Source organism: Typopeltis vanoorti, chromosome 6, assembly GCF_054136105.1.
Source record: "Typopeltis vanoorti isolate ZY-2024b chromosome 6, IOZ_Tvanoo_1.0, whole genome shotgun sequence".
Taxonomy (NCBI): domain Eukaryota; kingdom Metazoa; phylum Arthropoda; class Arachnida; order Uropygi; family Thelyphonidae; genus Typopeltis; species Typopeltis vanoorti.
The window spans coordinates 38,704,059-38,727,126 of NC_143554.1; the positions used below are offsets into that span (position 1 = coordinate 38,704,059).

General features: G+C 35.6%; 1 protein-coding gene across 1 annotated transcript in view; it reads left to right on the forward strand.

Moving 5' to 3' along the window:
• The window catches only part of LOC150105390 (neprilysin-1-like), a 236,076-nt gene extending 228,098 nt beyond the window's left edge, over positions 1–7,978 (forward strand). Inside the window, exons 20-22 of the mRNA XM_090393948.1 lie at positions 2,558–2,653; positions 4,514–4,587; positions 7,779–7,978. Coding sequence (XP_090250074.1) covers positions 2,558–2,653; positions 4,514–4,587; positions 7,779–7,881 — 273 coding nt within the window. The 3' untranslated portion in view covers positions 7,882–7,978. The remainder of the gene's footprint in view (positions 1–2,557; positions 2,654–4,513; positions 4,588–7,778) is intronic.
• Positions 7,979–23,068: the final 15,090 nt, after the last annotated feature.

The following is a 23,068-nucleotide window of genomic DNA, read 5'->3' on the forward strand; positions in this document are numbered from 1 at the left end:
TTATATTTAAACAGTTTAAAATTTAATTCCTGCAAAATTGACTGTAAGAACAGTCTAAGTAGGTTTTGAAGTAAACAATAACATCAGGTTGTTTGCCGACATCCATCTCATATTAAAGTATACTTAATGCACACACTGCAATTACACAAATTGCGTAAAGAATTACTGCAACAAACGTGGACATTTGTTGTAATATGCAAGCAAAGCATTTGTTTACTGTCATCCTTAAAGTGCATTTTTAAAACTCACCTTACCACATATTCTTTCACGCTATGTCTGATGAATGTATTAATTAAGCAACAATGAAATGTGGAAGCCAACATCGTTTTATGGAGTGGATTCGTGTAGGTGTGAGCTATCCAAATAAAATAACTTCTCATGACTTGTATGGCTAATCACGTGTTACGCAATTTCCATAATCTCGTGTAGCGCGAGCCTGCCAAGGCAATAATCACCAGTTAAGCGATGTACAGTTTATTTAGAACCAACCCCTTATTTCCCTACGCCAGCTTGAGTTGAAAAATTCCACCTGGCAGCAGAAAACTGCTGCCAGGTGGAATTTTTCAACTCAAGCTGGCGTAGGTTTGTGCTCTTAAATAACATCCTGTTATTTAAGAAAACTAATAAATCCTATGAACCAATGTTTAATCATCACTATGACAACAGAAGGCGCTTCGAGTATACTGGCATGTGTTGTTAATGGGACAGGAAATACGAAACATCAGAAGCGGGCTATTAAAATCTGTCTCCTCCTTGAGCAGCAAATAATATCGCCCACCTGAGAATATCTTAAGCATATTTCAGATTGAATTCCTTAGTACGGTTAAGTATAATCTTTCACACACATTACGAGTATGTTAAAAAGTATAAAATTGTAAAAATCATTCACTGACTGCGGACCCTCGCTATGACTTTGGCCCTCTTAATGTTGACTTTCCCCGCTTTTCTCATTAGATAGTTCAAAATCTTATCGTGATTAACAGGGCATACCCACGTAGTAATATCTTCAATGCTTACGTTGAATACTTACTTTATATAAATGTCGCTGTGCTATTATAATCACACTTAGAAGAACAGAAATAAAATCAAATACAAGCGAAGACTCCCAATTAGCCGTGGAAAATCAGAATAAATCATGAATAGCCAGAGTTGGAAAACGCTACGGACATAACGCACACGGAAATAAATAACATTCATTCCAATAAGGCCTAGCGCCTTTAAGTCTTAGATACGAGGGGGTGCTGAAAAGTTGTGATAATCACCATGAAGGAATTGCGACAGAAACAAGTAACTTACACCTTATTCTACATATTCTCCACGATGTGTTCTTTCTTGTGGTTATATCAGTTGCTTCAATATTATTTTTGTTCTAGATGATTATCAAAACTTTTCAGTGCCCCCCCCCCCCCATTTCAGTGTTTTACACTAAAATATTTAAACGTATACGCTTTATTTAGACACCGTAATGGACACGAGAATTTTTTCAAAAGTTTTTCAGACTGCAGAAAACACTTAGACATTCTCAAAAAGAGATTGGCAGTTTTTTCTTCCGGAAATGGTTTTCATCCTTCAAAACAAGAAAACACATGTTCGTGCTTTCCGTTCTCACAGGAAAACAAATGCGATTAATTAAGAGACACAACGTACTGGTCTCAGACTTGGTTGCTTTGAATGCAGTTAAAACAAACCACAGACGTCATTAGATTGCCATCTTACTGCAATGCAAGTAATTTTTTTCACCTATTCGCTCTTTTCCCTGCTTCCCCGTAAATGAGTTTCGCGTCCGATGTGCCGTTGTCTTATTTTTGAAACACTCGCGTAATAGGCAAGAGGTGGAGGCTTCTTTGCTGTGTAAGATAGAAAACCTCCATTCTTTGTACTATCCTTCCCCCCCCTTCCAAATTATTTTATGGCAACAGAACAGCCGGAAAATTTATGCAATTAATTTGCGGTGTAACTGATGACGTGGCTGTTTGATACCAATTTAACGTCATCGTGGTCTTGTCAAGAAAACTTGTCAATCATTTCTCAGCAATAGAACTGCGGAAAATTGTTCAAAAAATAAGTCATTGTAAAATCATAGAAGTCAGCATTTCATTCTATCTTCAGGTTACTTGTTGCCTCGTGGTCCAAACTGGATTTCGGTAGTGGAAATTATAAGCGAAGTAATGAAGAGATTAAGCTTACTTTTATGTTACCTTTCAATAGAAATGAAAATCTCAGCGTTTGCTTTCTCAATGTGAAATAGTCACCGAAATCACGCCCATCACTCCACATACCCCCACCCCCACACACACATATTTTAAAATACCGCAGAGCGTGAAAATAACAATTCACCAATGCTTAAGTCTAAGTGTTTTTCACATTATCTCTTTCTTATTTCGTAATTCACTTATCAACTGTATTTACAGAGAATATCAATAGACATATCAGCAGAGCACTTGTCTGTAGTTGATGCACACTTCTTTTTTTTTTGTATACAATGTGAATACACATGATCCCAAAATTGACATATGCGTTCTTAAAACTTATATGGTACTTTGGTATTATCTTTCAGGCATATAAACAGCACGTTTCTCTGCACGGGGAAGAGGCACATCTTCCTGGAGTAAATTTCACTAATAGGCAAATCTTCTTTCTTCAATATGCCCAGGTAAGTTACATATCTTACGTTTAATACAATAAAACCAAATCCTATTCCTTCCATGTAAACAAAAACATAGTAAAGTGGAAAATAACAGAAATATGAGGATATCTGTGCATTTTTGCGTATGGTATTACTTCAGTGAGCTTATAGTTTCACGGGCATTTGAAGAACAAATGCCCCCTTGAAACTTTTGGCTCCAACATGCATTTTATTAACAAGTTCTGTTTTCTCTCAAACATTCAGATCGGCCGAAAATCAGAGACGCAATTAACAAATAAAATATAAACCATGCAGAAGGCTAAAGTCGAGCTTACCTTTGCTCAGAATATGAAAACACTGCAGAACCCTATCAAGACAAACTGAAAAAAAATGTGAGGAAATGTGCTTTGGGAGTTTAATGTTTACATCAGGACCGGGAGGTGTAACCGTGGATTAGAATATTTCCTCACATTTTTTTCAGTTTGTCTTGATAGGGTTCTGCAGTGTTTTCATATTCTGAGCGAAGATAAGCTCGACTTTAGCCTTCTGCATGGTTTATATTTTATTTGTTAATTGCGTCTCTGATTTTCGGCCGATCTGAATGTTTCGCGAGAGAAAACAGAACTTGTTAAAAAATGCATGTTGGAGACAACATTTAAACAGCGACAAGCCCTTCATCATCCGATATTTTCCATTTTATTATTTTAAAATGGTAGTCGGTCCCGTAATACAAATATTCCGTTACCCACGCTCTGATTGGTACCAAATGTTTTCATAAATGCGTCTTGTGCCATTCAAAATATTCTTAAGTTATTCTTAAATCATCTGTCCACTTTATATCTATAAACACAATTTTGGACGGTGACCAACAGTTATCGTCCAGAAGCCTTGGTACGAATTATATGAAGGAATTCGTCATTATATCTTTTTTAACTCCACAAATCATTCATACCTTAGCTGGTACGTTCTCCCAGCATTCTTCAAAATTCAAAACACGAGTAGGCATGATTATATTTAATGCTCTTATCTCCACAAAACCTTCTGGAATTCTGAAGATAAAATTTTGATCGCAATACATCACAGTACTGTTCATGTGTTCCAGGATTTCTTCTCCAGAACGAACGACTAGCACTTGAAAGTGAGGAGAGATCAGACAAATGTCTTCCTTGTTTTGTTTTGTTTTCCTATTAGATTCAAAACTATCTATCATTTGTAGGATTACGGATGCCCATAAGACTAAAACTTCAGATAATGTGAGCTATGAATGTCTTCAAATAAGATTTCTACTTGAAAAAGAGATGGCTAACTTATTTTTCTAAATGAGAGATAATGTTGAAAACAACTATTCTAAGTCTGACACTTCGATAAATAACTTTAAACATAAAATACTATGAGGAAAAGATATTTAATAAAAAAGTTAACAAAGGCCAAAAAACATGAATTTTGTATCCTGCTGTAGCCTGCATTCGTGACAGAACATTGAGAAGCATCTGCATCAATCTGTCGCAGTTTGTAAGAGAGGAATGTGTGTGTGTGTGTGTGTGTGTGTGTGTGCATTGGGAAAGGGAGTTTCCATTAGTACTTTCCTAAAGTGTTAAGAGTGACCTTGATTGTTTGAATCGTCATTCTTACATAGTGATTAATAATTAAAATATAACTTCTACATTTACTTGGTTTACATGAAACAGAGATCTACGGAGACTCAAATTCACGTAATGAATTCTTTGTATACTGTTCATCAGGCTGTTAGGCGAAGCACCAATCTCGTGATGAAAATGCTGTTTTGTTTTGCATCCTTGTTATATAAGTTAAATTTGCACAAAACACGCGATTTCATTTTTTAGTAATAAATAAGTATGTAAACGGATTTTCTCTTTTTTTTTCCAGATATGGTGTGAAGTTTTCACTAAAGAAGGATATGAAAGATGCTTGAAGGATAGTCACAGTCCAGGAAAGTATAGGTTAGTAATTACTATTATTTAGGGAGGGCAAAGAAAAATATAAAATATAAAATAAATAAAACCCTCTAAGTAAATTTATTCCCAAGGTGAGCAGGCAGAGATCCTTCAGCCATAATTTCTTGAAAAGTTAAAAAGATATAATTGTTTGAAATATAAGATGCTTACATATAAAAAAAATGTGTTCATTAATTCATTCTGTTAATGGGAAAAGCTTCTTACAAAATTGCTAAAATGGTCATTTTTAAAAACTCACCATAAATTAATGTTAAACGGAAAATATAATCATTCTTGTTATTCTTGTTTCACATGAATAATTCCTTGAGAGAAATAGCTTTACGTAACCATGAATCATCCACAACTTTGTAATGTATGAACATCCAGTGAGTTTTATCAATAGTAAACACTTCCTATAACAACATTACAGAATGTAATATAATTCAAATCTCTCTCTCTCTCTCTCTCTCTCTCTCTCATAAAAGAAAAATCTACATTCTAAGCAACATGCGACTTTAAAACCAAAACTGCAGTCAGTGTTGTTTTTACCACCATCTTAGATTATTATTAATTACTGGAAATGTTGATTTAAATGCAATGAATATGAGACTAAATTTTCTAACCAAATCTTTTCTACGATATTAATTGCCGAATTACTTAAATTAAACAATAGTTAAATATTTGTTTAGTGCAATTAACTTTCAGTTTTAAATCGAACAAACAATAATAACATTGGCGCTCACATTTACTGAAACTCAAATGACTGGAAAAGAACGTAGTTTAAAGAAAATGAAAGGAGAACATTTTATTAGAATAATGTTATTAACACTCGGGAGGTCGAATCTAATCTGGCAGATGCATGCTAATTGTTAATATGAATATTCTTTAACCTATCTATTTATAGATAGGTTGAAGGTCATGAGTAGCTGCGTGTGAGTATATTATGAGTGCCATTTCGCACTTTTGTTGCTGTCAGTTTGGTTTAACCACGTGTTATGCAAAGATTTATGATATTTGACCAGCGGAGGTCGCGCCAGATCTGACAAATACTTGCTTATTTTGTAACAAAAATTTTTATTCTTTATATTTCTTTGTTTCAATAATTTCTAGATTGTAACTGAAAATAAATAAACCATCATGTATTACTGAAATAGAGAGCCAAAGGCTTATTTTTATCATACATATCCTCTAGGAGATGTGCTTTACATTTATAGAAAATACTAAGGAAAGTTATTTGTAGCTTGTTCCACCTTTGCAACGAGTTGCCCAAAGTTGCACTACTTATGCTTGTTTCCGTCGAAACTTTTAGTTTCTATATTTTGACACGAAACTGTTGTAGTTTCTATATTCGGCTATGAAATAATGTTGCATTCAATATTCACTTAATTTGTACCATCAAGTATTATATTTGCAGTGTTTGTTCTTTATTTTATTTTATTTTTTTTTGCATTTTAGCACTTACTAGTAATGAATATATCTTTCAGATATACCTCGTCCTAGGCTGCAAAATTACGACCTCGACCTCCCGAGTGTTGAAAACAATCGGTTCCAAAACTTGTAGCACATAATAAAATGACAGAGCATTGTTATGAAGATTAGTGCAAGAAGAGTATTGACTTTTTTTTTTTTTTACTTTTCTTTTTTTTACATGCGTTGTATTTTCTAGAATAGTATTGTAGGAAGACCATTTCACAGGAAGGAAGACCATTTCACAGGATAAAGGTAGCAGGGATGAATGGAGATGATAAACTTTAAATGGAGAAATGGAGATATGAATTATACCCCAAATGCATTGGATATTATTCGCGTTTCAACAAGGAGCGTGGAGGAATTACAGACCCAACCTAGGGTGAACACTACCCATAGAAGCCTTAATATAAGAGGTAATGAGAAGATCGGAAATATAGACCCAACCTAGGGTGAACACTACCCATAGAAGCCTTAATATAAGAGGTAATGAGAAGATCGGAAATATAGACCCAACCTAGGGTGAACACTACCCATAGAAGCCTTAATATAAGAGGTAATGAGAAGATCGGAAATATGCCTGCCAGGTGGCCAACTTGAAAACAATTTCGTTCTCCAATCAATAAGCCATAGGTTTGTATCCCACAATGAGCATAGATGATTTGAATGTCTTTAGGTAGATGAATTTCATTGCATGGTGTAAGACCATCTCCATCATTACTGGTGGTCTGAACTGACTTGAAACAGTGCAAATACTAATGCACTATATGGTTATAACTTTTCGGGGAAGGAACTACATAAAAATTGCGTGTCTGTGTTCCAGATGATGTGGTAAGATTTATTACGAAATGTTCATTTCCTATAATTCCCACATATATTTTTCTGTGGAAAATATAAAAGCAATGTTTTGTAGTAAGAAAAATTAGAGATTTGTAGAGTTTATAGAGATTTATATAATTGGAAGGTTTGAAGCGACCAAGGCCATTAATTTATTGAATCATGGCTGTTAATTTCATGTATGATCTGGCCGGTTGGCTTGTTTTGTGGGGTGAAAATCCTCAGTTTCCCTGCGAGGGTGTTATGAAAGTACTTCATGTTCTAGACCGGATTCGAAACCCACTTCTTTTCTTCCGAAGGGCAGTTGTTGCGACTGTGTGGCAGATTTGGATGGTGAAGCAGTTGTTTGGGAGAGAAATAGCTTGTATTGAATACCAAATATTTGGACATCGCCAGCGTCGTAATCCACCAAGTTTTTGGGGGACTTGATGTTAAATGGCTCTAGTTATTGGTATTTTAGTGCGTTTAAATTTTAAACTAATGACACCAACTCCAACATAAAAATAGTAAAAGGAGGTTTGTTACATGAGGAGAAAGCAGCTACGGACATAAATGTCGTTATGAATAAATAATAATAGTAGTAAGTAATGAGAGTTGATATTTACTTTGGAAATTATGTTAATGAATTTAAAAATATTCAACTACTGATACGCAATGATGAAAGGAGCAAGAGTGACCGGTGGTTATTCGTTGGTTGTACATTAAAAAATGCGAGGGAGTGCGGAAGTCACTCTCCCCAACTCCATTTCACCAATTAAATATATTTCGTTTATTTACAATAGAACTATATTATCCAAACAATGATATTAAAAGAAAGGTTTCTGAAATTTAGAGTATATATTTAATTGAATTATGACATAACAAATAATGTCTGTTTTTTTATTTATTCTCAGGGCCAACGTACCATTATTAAATTCCCCAGACTTCGCCGAAGCATTCAGATGTCCAATCGGAAGTCCGATGAATCCTGTAAAGAAATGTAAACTATGGGGTTGATTAATGAAGAATTTGATACGTAAACTCTTTCGCATAGTAGGTATCGGTCCTTGCCTTTCCCTAGTTTATCGTATCAGCGATTACTTGAAAATTTCAGCGAAACAGCACTCAGAACAAGGAACTGTACAGTGTTTCCACCTGGTGGAAAAATATATTACTACAAGAAATGTTATATAGAAAAAAAGGGGGAAAAGTGATACGACACGAGCCTTATCCATTGAACTCCTTTACTTTACAGAAACATCCCACGATACTACAACCGAGTCGTTTTTCCATTAGCACTTCCTAATATTCAATGTTAATTTCACACGTAGCGAATAGAGACATACTCGATAAACCTGTGATGACAGATAGAAAATAAACTCACACAAAATAACTTTCTAGGAGAATGAGATGTTCTGAGCATTAAAGGAGGAAATACGAACACCCTAAAAAATTATTGTGCTGCGTCAGAATGAATGACTAAATGCCTGTTGTTCTCGAATTTCAAAAGAGACTTACAATGTTCATGCGATACTGTGCCTCAAATCAAGAAATGATTTATTTCTTTGCTTCGTTGTGTTACAAAATGAGAAAAACACAAGAGCAAAATATTCAACGTTTTAAACATTTAGGCAGTTTTGTGTATCGTTAATTTTCAAAGAGCAATTTAATTATATCATATATAACATATTAATAAGAAAGTGAACTCTAGCGGAAATATCTCCACTTTCCACATCTGTAAGTGTAAATATTCTTCCACATGATGTACATATAGGGTATTAGCATTATTATTGTACAGTTACTTGTATTACTGTTAACTATAATATGTTACTACTATTGAAGCACAATACTACAAATCTTCGTTATACCGAGAATCCCCTAAGTGCTACCAATTGCAATTTGTAATGTTTGTGGCCATAGATAAATAACAAACTACAGTACCTCAATAATAGATGTTATTTGTTACATTAAATTGTATTCAGTGTGAATCCAGAGTACATCAAAGAATTTTTCGTACCTGAAGATTAGCATTATCACGTCAAAAATGTGTATTAAAAAGGAAAAAAAAAACTACTTCTGTTTCTCTTACATTTGCAAATTCTCTGTGAAAGACGTTGCATTACGCCCCCCCCCCAAAAAAAAACATTTACACAAAGTCATACGAATAAAACAGATACAAGTAACATTTGAAATTTTTTTAATTACATTGCTCAGGAGGAGCGAACTCTTATCATATAGCACTCATAATACTTAAAATATTTTTGAAACTTAAATTCGGGTGAATATTTTATTCCTGAAACTGTTATAGTCAGCCCTTAATTTTCTTCTTCAACATTTTACTATTATTGTGTGCTTATTGTTTACCAACATTCTCGCACTCAAACAAAAACGCTAAATGTTAATAACACATAACTGAATCTGAAATAATTAAATTTCCGATAAAGCTGAATTAATAAAGCACCTCTAATTTGCACTTGAGATTCATCAACTTTCCATCTTTAACTAAAATGGTGTCCAATCATATTTTCTTAAGACAGATTCATAGAAAATATTACCAATCAAATATCTAATTCTAGTCTAATAAATATCTTATCTAAACGCAATGTAACAAGCATTTATAGGTCTGCTTAGTAACGATATGGCAATTTCAGTTCTTGTACCTTCTTTTTCATCCTTCAATAAACAGATACACTCAAGAGGCTTCTTTAAAATTTGTATTTCAAGATGAAGTAATTTTAATTTAATATTTAACTATTTTGTGGTATATATCGAATACTTCTCACCCAGAAAAGAAAACCGCAACAGCTGAAGTAAGAACTCTAGTTTAAATGCAGCAGCTGTGTTTTACAAGTATGCCAACCTAGTCGGCGAATGGATTCCTTATCGGCACTCCAATCGAAAGATTGCGCTTCGAATCCCACTATGAGCATGGCTGTTTCGGAATGTCTTTAAGTGGCAGATGAAATTAACCATCCTGTCTGAGACCGCTACCCTTCTTACTGCAGACCTGAAATGGCTTGAAAGTTTCCCATGATTGATCTCTAGAGCAGGTGATCCGGATTTATATCACTCGTACACCACCCACAGTGATGCTGCACCAAACGTTTTCCTCTTTCGTGGGTGGGAAAAAGAGATGAATGATTACGAAATCAAACTGGAATTGCATTGGAAGAAGAAGTTATGGGAAAGATTATATAAAGAAAAGTAGCCATATGCTGTTCGAGGAATATAAAGCTCAAGATAGGTTTTGGGTGGCTTAAACAACTAAGGCTATGGAGGATGTATATCTATTAATTCGTGTGTTCTCTTGCCTGTTTGATTGTTTTGGAGGATGTAAAAACTCCGAGTTTCTTGGAAGGAAAACCCTACGAACTCCTAATGAGACCTACCTATAGTTGGAACTTAGTTAACCTTCAACTGAAACTCCTTATAAAGATTCTACGCGTCCCAGAATAGGCTCCATGGAACAGCAAGGTGTCGTCCTCGCTAGTAAGCTACAGATATGATGCTAATAGTAAGGAAAGAGAAATTAGAACGAGAGGAGATCAAAGAAAAAAAAATCAGTTATATGGCCGGCAGCAGGAGAAATGATTGCAGAAAAATAATCTTTGCCGAATAGACAAAGTAGTGGAGAACTGATGCAGATAATACAGAGCAAAGCTGTTTGAATTTTCATCATTTTAGAGAATGTAATCAGTGAATGGACTGATTGTTCTCCGAAATCTCTACAACTAGTAGGATCTCTAAAGAGAACTAGACAAAGTTCTCCTTAAAATGAAGCCGTTACATAAGACTGTTGGTGATAAAATGAAACAAACGACAGCGAGCTTTCATTTTGTAAGCGGTAGGATAATATTACTGACTTTCAGTGGTAATGGGTGCATCACTTTGAACGCAAAGGTAAACATAGAAGCCAACATGAATTATTAAAACAAGACCACTCTTTCTTACAGGGTGATTTTTCCTCATAATCTGGCCAGATTTTTATTATACTAAAAAGTAACAAGAAAGTGGTAGATGGAAGAAATTAATATACCGTGATTCTCCTAGATATTGAAAAAATACTTGACATTTATATTGTCGAGTTAATATTCAAAATGCAATTGGTTTATTGGAATAAGTCAATGGATTGATAATTGATTGATATATATATATATACAGGGTGTTCGGGATAAATTTGACAGTTTCGTAAGGAAAAAGAAAATCTTCTTTGTATCTATTAAATTTAATGAATTGACAAAAAAAATTACAGGCAGAGTTAATTACAATACTATCAACAAGATTTACTCAAAATAACCACCATTAGCATCGATCACAGCTTCAATTCTGCTTCGGAACCTCGAACAAGCTGATGCTACAGTCTCCCTGGGAAGGGCCGCAAAAACTGTTTTAATTTTATCCATTAACTGGGCTTTTGTATTACTGTAAGTGCGATTGGTGTCTTTTTCAACTGCGCCCCATACAAAATAATCCATGGGGTTAAGGTCTGGGGAGTTTGGAGGCCAAACATTTGGACTGGTGAAGTCGTAGAAATTTTCAGACAACCATTTTTGACTTTTCCCAGAGGTGTGGCAAGGGGCCGAATCCTGCTGCCATACATACGGCCTACCATTGGCTGCCCTTGTTATCCAGGGCTTGACTACAGTTAGCAACTCCACGAACAAAGCCCGAATTCCAATGCCAGGGTTCTTCAACACCTGTTCCTGCAGATTTGCGAGGAATTCTGCTGTACGAACGCAAATATAAAAATATAATTAATTATAAATATGTCAAATTTATCCCGAACATAATTAATTATAATTAATTATATTTTTCCGTAAGTTACATGTATTAACACACACTTCTCTTCATTTAAAAGTTTGGACCCTTCTTCATTCATATACAAGATGTCAGAAAGGATGGATAGCTGTAACCCACCTGAATCATGGAAGAGAATAACTTGTATCATGATGATTCGTGCCCGCCATCAAAATAAGGATATTACGACTGCTGCCCAATGCTCCCTGAATACAGTAAAAACTATCAGGCATGAACTAGAGACTTGCAATGGTGACTACGAGGATGTAGCAAGAAGAAAGATCCCTAGTAGACGATCTGATTGCGTTCGTACAGCAGAATTCCTCGCAAATCTGCAGGAACAGGTGTTGAACAGGAATGATTGCATGAGAGGAGAGACAGTGAATGAGTTTAAGCAGTGGTATGGTAAACTTAGTTTCATCTAAATAGAATTCTTAAGATATGTTGCCTGAGTTCACGTTTTAATAATCATCCCACGCGAGTTTTTCACGGGCGAATAACAAAAGAAAAGAAAAAAATAAATAAAACCATAAATTTATATACAAAATCTTTTAAAATAAAGTTGCGTAAAACTAAATAAAATGAAAATTAAGTATTAAAAATAGAACCATGAAATCAATAAAGCTTCATTAGCACCAGTTTATGGTGCTAATAATTTGTGTATAGCAGAGATGATTGAAGTTTTCTGTCCATTTAGTTAATAAATTTAACTAAAGTGACTTAGCTCAAATTCATGACTAAAATTGAAAGATTTACTAATGTCTTTAGCGCTGTAATAGACATTTGCTTGCTTTTTTTTTCTTTTAAAACAATAAGCCTTCGAATTTCATAATTGATTTATCAAAATCGCGGTATTTACTTTCTATCTAGGAGATGCTTTGAACGCACACACACAAACAGGGTGGCCCATACGAGGTTGGTCTGAAACATTCTCCGCCAAAGCATTTCTCAGTAAAATCTGCAAAATACCCCTCTACAGCTGCAATCATCTCTTGATTCGAAGAAAAACGCTGACCAGCGAGGTAGAGTTTTAGTTTTGGGGAGAGATAGAAGTCAGAGGGAGCCAAATTTGGGGAACAGGGTGGATGCTCCAACAGTTCATAGTGCAGATCCCTTAATTTTCCCATTGCCTTGTAGGCAGGTGCATTGTCCTGATGAAAGATGATTTTTTTCTTCTGCAAACCGGGTCTTTTCTCACGAATTTTTTCGTCTGATCTGGTTAAAAGATCGGAAAAATATTTCCCTGTTATTGTTTTACCCTTTCAAGATAATTAATAAAAAAATGTCTTTAGCATCCCAAAACACCGATGCCATGACCTTTCCTGCTGATGGAACCGACTTTGTCTTCTTTGGTGCTGAACAACCGGCTTCTGTTTTGACTGCTGTTTGGATTCTGGTGTGTAATGATGAATCTAAGTCTCATCCATAGTAATAAATCGACGCACAAAATCAATTTTATTCTTGTTAAAACGCTCCAAGCACTGTTCGGAGATTTTCATGCACGTGCGTTTTTCAATCTGCTGTGAGCAAGCTCGGCACTCATCTTGCGCAAAGCTTTCTCATTTGCAATTCTTCATGCAAAATATACCCTACATGCTCGTTTGAAATGCCTATAGTCTCAGCAATTTCACGCAATTTGACTCGCCGGTGATCCAATACCATATCGTGTATTTGATCAATGATTTCTGGTGTTGTTAAATTTTTTGGACGTCTTTTAAGGACGTCCAAAAAATTTAACAACACCAGAAAATTTAAAAAATTTAACAACACCAAAAATTTAACCTTAAAGATGGATCATCTTTAAGGCTGGTACGGCCACGTTTAAACTCGGCAGCCCATTTCTTAATTGTCGATAACGAAGGAGAAGAGTTTCCATAAAGTTGTATGAACTTCGAATGAATTTCTTTGGCGTTAAACCTTCTTTTACAAAGAATTTTATAACTGCATGATACTTAATTTTATCCATTTCAAAGGATACAAACAACACGTTTGCTTCAGACAGCTGTATAAAACAAAGTACTTGATAGAATGACTCGCAATTTCACATGGATGCGTATAACAGATGTACTAACGTAGAGAGAAAATAAGCTTGCCGGTAGTGTTGCATCTATGGTCGAGGCCGAGAACTTTTCAGACCACTCTCGTAAGTCATGGAACATTCCGTAGAAACGCCCCTCTTTGTGAAGCCGAAAATTGAAGGTATTTACGTGATGTCGTTTTTCATAACTAATAAAAGAAATCTGGTGAAGTTCAAAAACTTATGCGGTTGCTTTACAAAGATAGACCATTTTTAAGGCACGTTCCATGGCTTATGGGCAATCCTGTATATAAATACAACTACTTGTTTTCGATTTTAATAACTTGCTGGGAAAAAATCCATTTGTTTAATACCGTGTGATAACGAATCAGATTTTCAGTTATGTACCAGTATTAAGCTGGAATTCTGTGGCGGTGGGGGGGGGGGAGTATCTGGTGCTGTATTACGATACCACTTTGAAGTGTTTGTAATTATGGGAACGGCAATTAAGGGTATGAGACCAATATACTGTATTATGTCTGTTAATTGGGTGTTCTTTAAGCCAATTTGCAGGGTGAAAATCCAAGTTTCCAGGAGGAAAACAATCTGATCGTCATACGAAATCTAAAATTAATATTTAGTTGAAAAGTCGCCGTAAAGGTCTCTTCTTTCGCGATGAGATTTGAACCCGGTCTTTACCAAAACGACTAAGCTACAAAAGCTACTTTGCTGCACATCACCCTTAAAAAAGTGCACGCTGACATACAACCTACATTATAAAAGATTATATCATAATATCAGCGTGTTGTAATATGCTTCATTCCCGCAACGAATTGGAGATGATAGCCATCAAAAGTTCCCCCCCCCCTCCCCATGTAGTTTCCATTCCTGAGGAAACGTAAAGAAGAAACATCGTCCTATTCATCATGAATTATTTGGGGGAGGGGGACATAAAATATATTTCAATTGGAATTGTCTGTGATCAACATATTCTTTGGACTAAATACATCTACAATGCATCGAATGTTGAGGATTGAGCCAAACACGGAAATGGTAAACTCTCAGTAACCTTAGTTCGCTGATATTATTAAAAGGATTGAAATAGTTTTTCCTAAACTCAGACTTTTCCCCAGTTTCTTACTGAATACGCGAATTATATTTCTCATTTCGATCTAGAGATTCAGCTGCATAAAGTAATGTATGAACTCTATACACGTTTATTTAAATATCTATTAGGCATGTGTTGTTCGGTCTTAATATTTTGAATCTTCAGAACCTTTAAAATGACTCTTTTTGGCATCAGTTGGTGTGGTAACGGATTTTTTCTCAAAGGAATCCAATGAAAGGGTAGTACCATCAATATTTTTTAAATCATTCTCATACTATCCGAGACACTGGAGCGCGTCCGCACACACATGCTGAAATAGTCCAAATTATGAAAAGTCTTATAATGATAATTTTTGTAAATCAAATTTACAAACCAAAAATGCACTTTCATTCTTGAAAAATTTCAAACTTGAAAAATTCACAAAGGAGACGTTTGCAATTTCTTAAGATATACCAGTTGTATCTCAATATTCTGTTGGGATATTCACAAGCCGTTATCAGTTTAATAACAGCCTCCAAAAAAGTATCTAAAAACAGATTAAATGTTCTTCTTTTAGAAAGTTTGTATAAATTAATTGAGCATTTATATCCAAGAATATCAAAAACATATCTGAGTCAACTGTTTGCAAAGCGTAAAGCATTGATCAAGCCTCACTGAGATTTCTTTACCTTTCTGATCTCGTCATTTCGATATTTGCATGATAAGGAACCATTAGAGAAATTCTAGAGGAGAAGGATTCTTGTCTCGAGAATGTTGAGTAAGAACAAATAATGAATGTACTCTGCAGAGCTTGAATATTATTACGAAGAAAAGATGGTAACAAGACAGTAAAAAAGATGCCATAATTTTCAGTGTACTTAAACAAATTTTGATTCTTCATCACCGTGTTAATGTTTGGAAATCTCTACTGTGGCTCTTGGCCATTCTAACTCCAATTACATGAAGCTAAAATATGAAAACTTACCTACCTTGCTTTTATTAAAGAAGGCAACATTACATTTGCTTATCAAGCGACATCTTGGTTAGTTTGAAATACTACATATTCTATTCAGATCACATACACTCATATGGAAACAAAACACATATTATTATTACACAACACCTCCAGGGAGTCAAAAGACTCATCGAGGGAGAGCACCTACTCTACAACTTTTCCGTCTCCACCACACAATCCACCAACTACAGGGTGTTCGGGATAAATTTGACAGTTTCGTAAGGAAAAAGAAAATCTTCTTTGTATCTATTAAATTTAATGAATTGACAAAAAAACATTACAGGCAGAGTTAATTACAATACTATCAACAAGATTTACTCAAAATAACCACCATTAGCATCGATCACAGCTTCAATTCTGCTTCGGAACCTCGAACAAGCTGATGCTACAGTCTCCCTGGGAAGGGCCGCAAAAACTGTTTTAATTTTATCCATTAACTGGGCTTTTGTATTACTGGAAGTGCGATTGGTGTCTTTTTCAACTGCGCCCCATACAAAATAATCCATGGGGTTAAGGTCTGGGGAGTTTGGAGGCCAAACATTTGGACTGGTGAAGTCGTAGAAATTTTCAGACAACCATTTTTGACTTTTCCCAGAGGTGTGGCAAGGGGCCGAATCCTGCTGCCATACATACGGCCTACCATTGGCTACCCTTGTTATCCAGGGCTTGACTACAGTTAGCAACTCCACGAACAAAGCCCGAATTCCAATGCCAGGGTTCTTCAACACCTGTTCCTGCAGATTTGCGAGGAATTCTGCTGTACGAACGCAATCAGATCGTCTGCTAGGGATCTTTCTTCTTGCTACATCCTCGTAGTCACCATTGCAAGTCTCTAGTTCATGCCTGATTGTTTTTACTGTATTCAGGGAGCATTGGGCAGCAGTCGTAATATCCTTATTTTGATGGCGGGCACGAATCATCATGATACAAGTTATTCTCTTCCATGATTCAGGTGGGTTCCAGCTATCCATCCTTTCTGACATCTTGTATATGAATGAAGAAGGGTCCAAACTTTTAAATGAAGAGAAGTGTGTGTTAATACATGTAACTTACAGAAAAATATAATTAATTATAAAATATCAAATTTATCCCGAACACCCTGTACATTCATCATCTACACTAGCGCCATCTACCGGTGACCAACACTAGCATTTTCACAGAAAATAGCAAACATCCATGCCCACGGCGGATACGCTAACCGCTCGGCATATTATACTATCACAATATACAGCACGAACTCTTTGAAAGAAAATTTTCGGTGAGCTTATAGCTAGTGACACTGCATTCGAACTCGGTAGGAATTTCCAGTTTACCCTTTACATACACGGAATTATTTCAGATGTTTGTCAGTTTTAATGCCTTTAAATAATATTTGCAAGATCTAAAAGGAATATAAAAGCAGCCTTAAAATGGTATTACCCAATTAATTAATCTGATATAAAACTTCTCATTTTGAATTTCAAAGGAAACAGGTTTTCTTTGCTTTTAAAAAGGTTTGTATCCTTTGGCTAGTCGCCACACAAGAAATAATCCCTCTAATCCGCCCCCAAATTGAAGTCCTCCGTCGTGCAAATCGTCATATAAAGAACACTAAGCGAAATTGCTAAACTCAGGAATTTTGGTCGTGGTGTCATCAACTTCTTCGACATAGACGTCGAAGTAGTGAAGCCAGGAGACGATGTACTGTGCCAATCCATTGAAAGAGCTTCAGCCAGTGTCTGTTTTTCGGTATTCCAGTGAATGTGCTCAAATCCAAACATACGGCCTAACTCACTTCAGTGGATAATGATGCTGTGATATAGTCATCTGATGAGGAGGGTTCTACTGGAATTACGACTGAGGCAATGAGGTTAGTCATTTATCTATGAGAACTGCGTATGTTTGTAGGATGAAAAATCCAAGTTTCCGGCATGGAAAACTCTGTCACCGTCATGTGAAACTCATTTGCAACCTTATAAAAGGTTCCTCGCATCCTAGGCGGGATTTAAACACATGCCATTCCGACCAAAGAGCAAATATTGCATCATTCTCGAGACGGCGCTACGGAAGCACTTAAGTTAGAAATGATTAGAAAGAGGACAATTCAATTAGTTAAGATATCAATCAATAAAGTAAGAAACCTTCACCGCGTTTAATTATGATTAGAACATGAAGGTAGAGTTCTTGGAAAGTGAATACAAAGTTTGTAAAATTCAAAGTAAAAGAGTTGTTACAGTAAAGAGAAATCTGCAGAAATCTGTCAAAAATATTCAATAAAAACCAGTTTGTTCTCTACCGAACACACACACGCACAAGCAGTATAAATACAGTGTGTACGGTATAAGGAAATAAGAGTGCTGCGTAATAATTAAATATCAGATAGGACTTTAAAAAGGAGGAGGGAATTACTTTAGTAAGCAGAAAAAATGCAACTGTGTGGAATAAGAAATGGATGTAGAACAAGGTCGCGAGCAACACCAATCTTCCTGAATGCATGGAGATGAATTATTTAGAATTCCGAACGGAGCAACTAAGACTATAAGACTAGGGCATTATGTGTGTTAAATGCATGCTTGCCACTGCTCAGCAATCACAAAGAACGATCTGACCTCTTTTCTATTTAGATCATAAAATATTTGCATGCTACACAATACAGATACATCTTCCAATCAGCGATGAAACGGACATATCTGCCGTTTCTATTACAAGGTTTCTGCAGAAATTCGTTCGTGTGTATGAATACAGATAATCACGCTCATCTCTCAACTAGGACAAAGGCGGGAGTGGAAAGAGGCCGACAGCTGATGATGGGCGGGGGGGCATAATTATTACAATATGATGCTCCAACTTCTCAATAGATGATTATAACAAAACATCTGTTATTTGTAAAACACACGTTTTATTAAACAGGTTACTGCTGTGCAAAAGAGGTGTTCTAATTGTAAAGTAGGAAACGCAATGCTAATACACGAAGGATGTTCGACTGTGCTCAATGTAAGTACTCGTCTTTGATTCTGACTGAAACTTGTTCAGAAAACACAACTGACGATATAATTAAGTTGTGTATGCAGGTATTACTTTTAAAGTAGGCTACTTTAAGAGAATAATTGTTAAGGAATGAAAACCAAAGATGCATGATTAAATATGCTATTATTTTGTACTTCTAATTTACCTATGATTAACAAACGAATAGAAACCTTTATAAGTCTTATAATAAAATAATCACGGAATAAAACTGTAGATATACTTCTACTATAAATAGGTTTTCGTCAAATGTTTAGATTTCAACTGAACAAAAAAATATAATTATTTTCAATTGTATTTCGCTTGCTCGTGGCTTTATAAGAGAAAATAAAAATCTATGATGTCTATTATTTTTAATGCATTCTAATGCATTCAAATTCTTTTAAGAACTTAAAGAAGCATGCCTTCTGTGCAGAGTATTTCCTAAATAGCGAATCACTCGAAATGAGATCCAAGTGCTTGGCCTTGATTTGATTCAAATTACGCCGAAACATTTAAAACTAGAGAGCAACTTATGATATCTTTATTAACTGCGAGTGCTCTTGTGGTTGGTTTGCTAGTTGCAGGGATGAAAAATTATGATTACAGAGTAGTAGTAATTAAATGCTGAAGGGGCTGGTTGTAAATACAGTACAGAAACGTTTTCACCACCATATTCCAGTCATGACTGGTTGCGTAAAGATTGGCGGATAGCGTCACCATCCATTTAGCCAGCAGCATAAAACTGCGACAGAACTTTTCTAAAGTGATACGTTTTAAAATTATAATTTTAAATTTATGTAAAGAATTCGAAAACAGGCTCCAGTATATTGACGTTGAACAGGAACCTTGCCGCATGGTATATACTGTGCATACTGACTGTGGATCATAATACGGAGAGATGAACAGGCATCACCACTGAAAGAAACTCAGTCTCCACTTCTAATTACGGCGGTTCCATTTATGAGAGTGTGCTGAAAGATTGAGATAATCACCATGAAGGAATTGACGTGTCTTCTTATATATCCTAAAAGAAAACGAACAAATTATTCCAATTTTATGAAACATGGGGGTTAAACGGTTTTAAGATGTTTTTCTTCTGGTTATATCAGTTGATTTAATATCATTTTTGATCTAGGTGTTTATCAGAACTTTCAGGCCCTCCCTATAATACCATCGCATATAACACGCATTCGGATATAATGCTGTCGTCGGTATGTTTCCCTTGCCGTTCTCATATTAATGTCCAGCAAAAAAAAAAAAAAAAAGCTTCGACTACCAACTTCTAGGTTTCGTCAGTTTTGTGACTTCACCCACGTACAAACCTAACGTGCATTACAGTCATCTACATACAAAGGGTTCAGTAATCGAAGAACTGTGTTCGCCAAACATGTTACTTTTTCGAGAGACTTCAGGCATTTAATAAACAGTGGTGATCTCACTCCGGCGATGAAAATCAGCTTCTACCACATTCACGAACAATTATGCTATAGTGAGATTCGAAATCACGGTCTGTTGGTTGGATATGAATTATAACTATTGTTTTTTTCTGTAATTATCGGATAGAAGTTTGTTAAAGTGGTGGATAATTTTCATCGCCGATGCGAAATCCCTCACAACCCTACTTACTCGAGTACTTAAGTGGCCTCCAGGTCCTCAAAGTAGGGTTTTCTGATTTTCTAACTGTTAGCGTATCCACGGAATTAAATGTTCTTCAGGTTGAACGCCTTGGTTGGATTGGCAGTATACACGTATATATAATCTACCGAGATATTCTACAGCGCTGGAAAAGGGTAAAACCTCATCGTACACTCTTCAGAAACATCGCAGGTACCTTTGAAACACACACACATCTGAAGTGTATTTCAACAATACGATTATCACTGACTTCCTGGAAGCCACATCTAGCAAATGCAATCCCATCCCCCCCCCACACACACACGTACAACCAAGAAGACTAACTATTGCTAGCTAAGAATATACATCAACACATAACTGCCTCTTGATCTACTCAAAGGCCATCATCTACAGCTTCTATCTTAAACAGACAACAGATGACGAACTCTGTCATTCAGACGGAGCAATACCATATGTGGAGTTTTATGTAGAAAACTACAAAACAAGGCGTCCCTTGAATATCGCTATCACAAAGAGACTGAAATTCTAGATAATTCGAAGAGTGGAAACCATCTGGTACCCTTATCTGAATCGGAGAAGTACTTCATGTAACTGAAAGGGAACTTGAATTGTAATGAATGTTTGCTCCGTTTACGTGAAGGACTGATACATTCTCCCATTATTGCTTCTGTTCTATTTATGTTTAAATATCTTTGTTTTTCTTGCGATATCTATTTTGTGAGATGTAACCAGCATAACGAAAAATATAATTATACAGAAATGGCAACAGATTATAATATTATTTAGCTATATTATGATGTGCGACACTTATTATTCCGTTATATATCATTATTGTGTATATTATTATAGGTGCGCAATATCTCAACCAGATTTCCCTCTTAATTGTTTTTTTTTACCGCTGCACAAAAACTTGAACATAATGAAGCAAATCCCGTTCACTGAACTAATTTTTCACTTTAATTCTCAAAATAAGCCTGAATTATCCAAAATAATACTGAAGCGGTGTCAATCTATTGTCGGATTTTAAACATCTTTTCCTATAAAGACTCCGGGCACCACAGTCAAAATAAGTAATTGGAATTCTACAGGTGTAGTGAGCACAACTGAATCCATCACTGTATCAAATCATCACGCGGTACAGTTCAGTTGTGAACCAAACAACCAAGCTAGTCACGAGCGCCACGTTTAAAGATAAATAAACATAACTATAAATGTGCGCTGTTTTTTGTCAATATCACCCACTAGACCTTAATAAACGCATACCACCTTTATTATTGTGACCAGGTTAAAAGTAAAATAATCCAAGAATCCAGATCCCAAAACCAAATCATGATACTGGTTTCAAGTCACTTGGGACTTCCAACAAGTAGAGAGGTAGTAAAGATGAATGAAAATCGTCTAGAACCTAAAGAATTTCACATGTCTTCCTTCCACTGCAGCATTTGAATTCGCCGCCTGTTGTTTGGAGTGCTAAGACGATTATATGCGAGGTAGCCATTCCGACAGTAATGCCTACTTACCTGCTGGGTTGGAGTATGACGGAGTCAAACGTGTAACGTGATGTACGATCAAAGTGGTATTTCACGTGTTATTGCAATCAGATGATGAATCCCTTATAAGTTGTTAAAGCATGAGAAAGTATGCAGTATCGAATATTTAACGAACGAAAATGTGAATGAAAGTGCGCTCTGATTTATACGCGATACTTTAATTCACAAAATCGTAGGCGGGTCAAACGTTAGGTCCATTATTGTAAAGACGAAATATAAAATAATTCTATGCAATATAGCCACACTACACTACCCTATCCTCCCTCACCTCACTACCTCTCTTTTACTATACTTTTAAGAAGACCAAAGTGAATTACCAAAAGCTATGTGCAGACGTTAAGAAAGAATAAACAACGAATTAATCGCATCCATACAGAAGAGCTACAGTTGATTTTGCATAATGCATTACAAATCCAGACGGCACACAAACTATCGAAAGGATAGGAATTGAATTTGTAAAACTTCCTCTAGCCTGGTCTTGACTCCCTCACACTTTTAGTTACTTGCGCTTGCGAAATTGAAAACAGATCTTTAAGGTACCATTACGAAAAGCAAAAGTTAGAGAATGATTTCTAAACCAAGCTGAACTACAACAACTTTGAAAAACTTGTTACTCTATGGAAAAAATGTACTGAAAGAGAGAGAAAAATACGTATATTGAAAATTGAAAAAATGAAGGAAATTGGAGTAGACGATCCGAACTATATTTCACTGATGTTTCTTTTGAATGGATTGTTATCACAATAGAAGCTTACTTTCAAAATCCTTGTGCTTTTTCAATACCAAGTTGCTGATACTGAATAGAGTGAGCGGAAATACTGAGACAAGCAACTAACACACACACACAATTTCCTGTGCACGACGCAATTAAAATATGGCTTTTTTTCTGGAGACATAAACTGTAAATTATGAATTTTTTTAAATCGTTCCTCGGTAAGGCAGAACTGATTTAATTTATGGATTGCATATATTATAATAAACAAGGACAATCAAAATGAGTTGAATCTTGTGTTTCTGAAAGAAATGTTTTTGGTGATTCAATTACTCAAAATGAAACCATAAATAAAACAGCTTATGAAAGTTAATTAGTCATTTTAATTTCAGATCAAGACATAGTT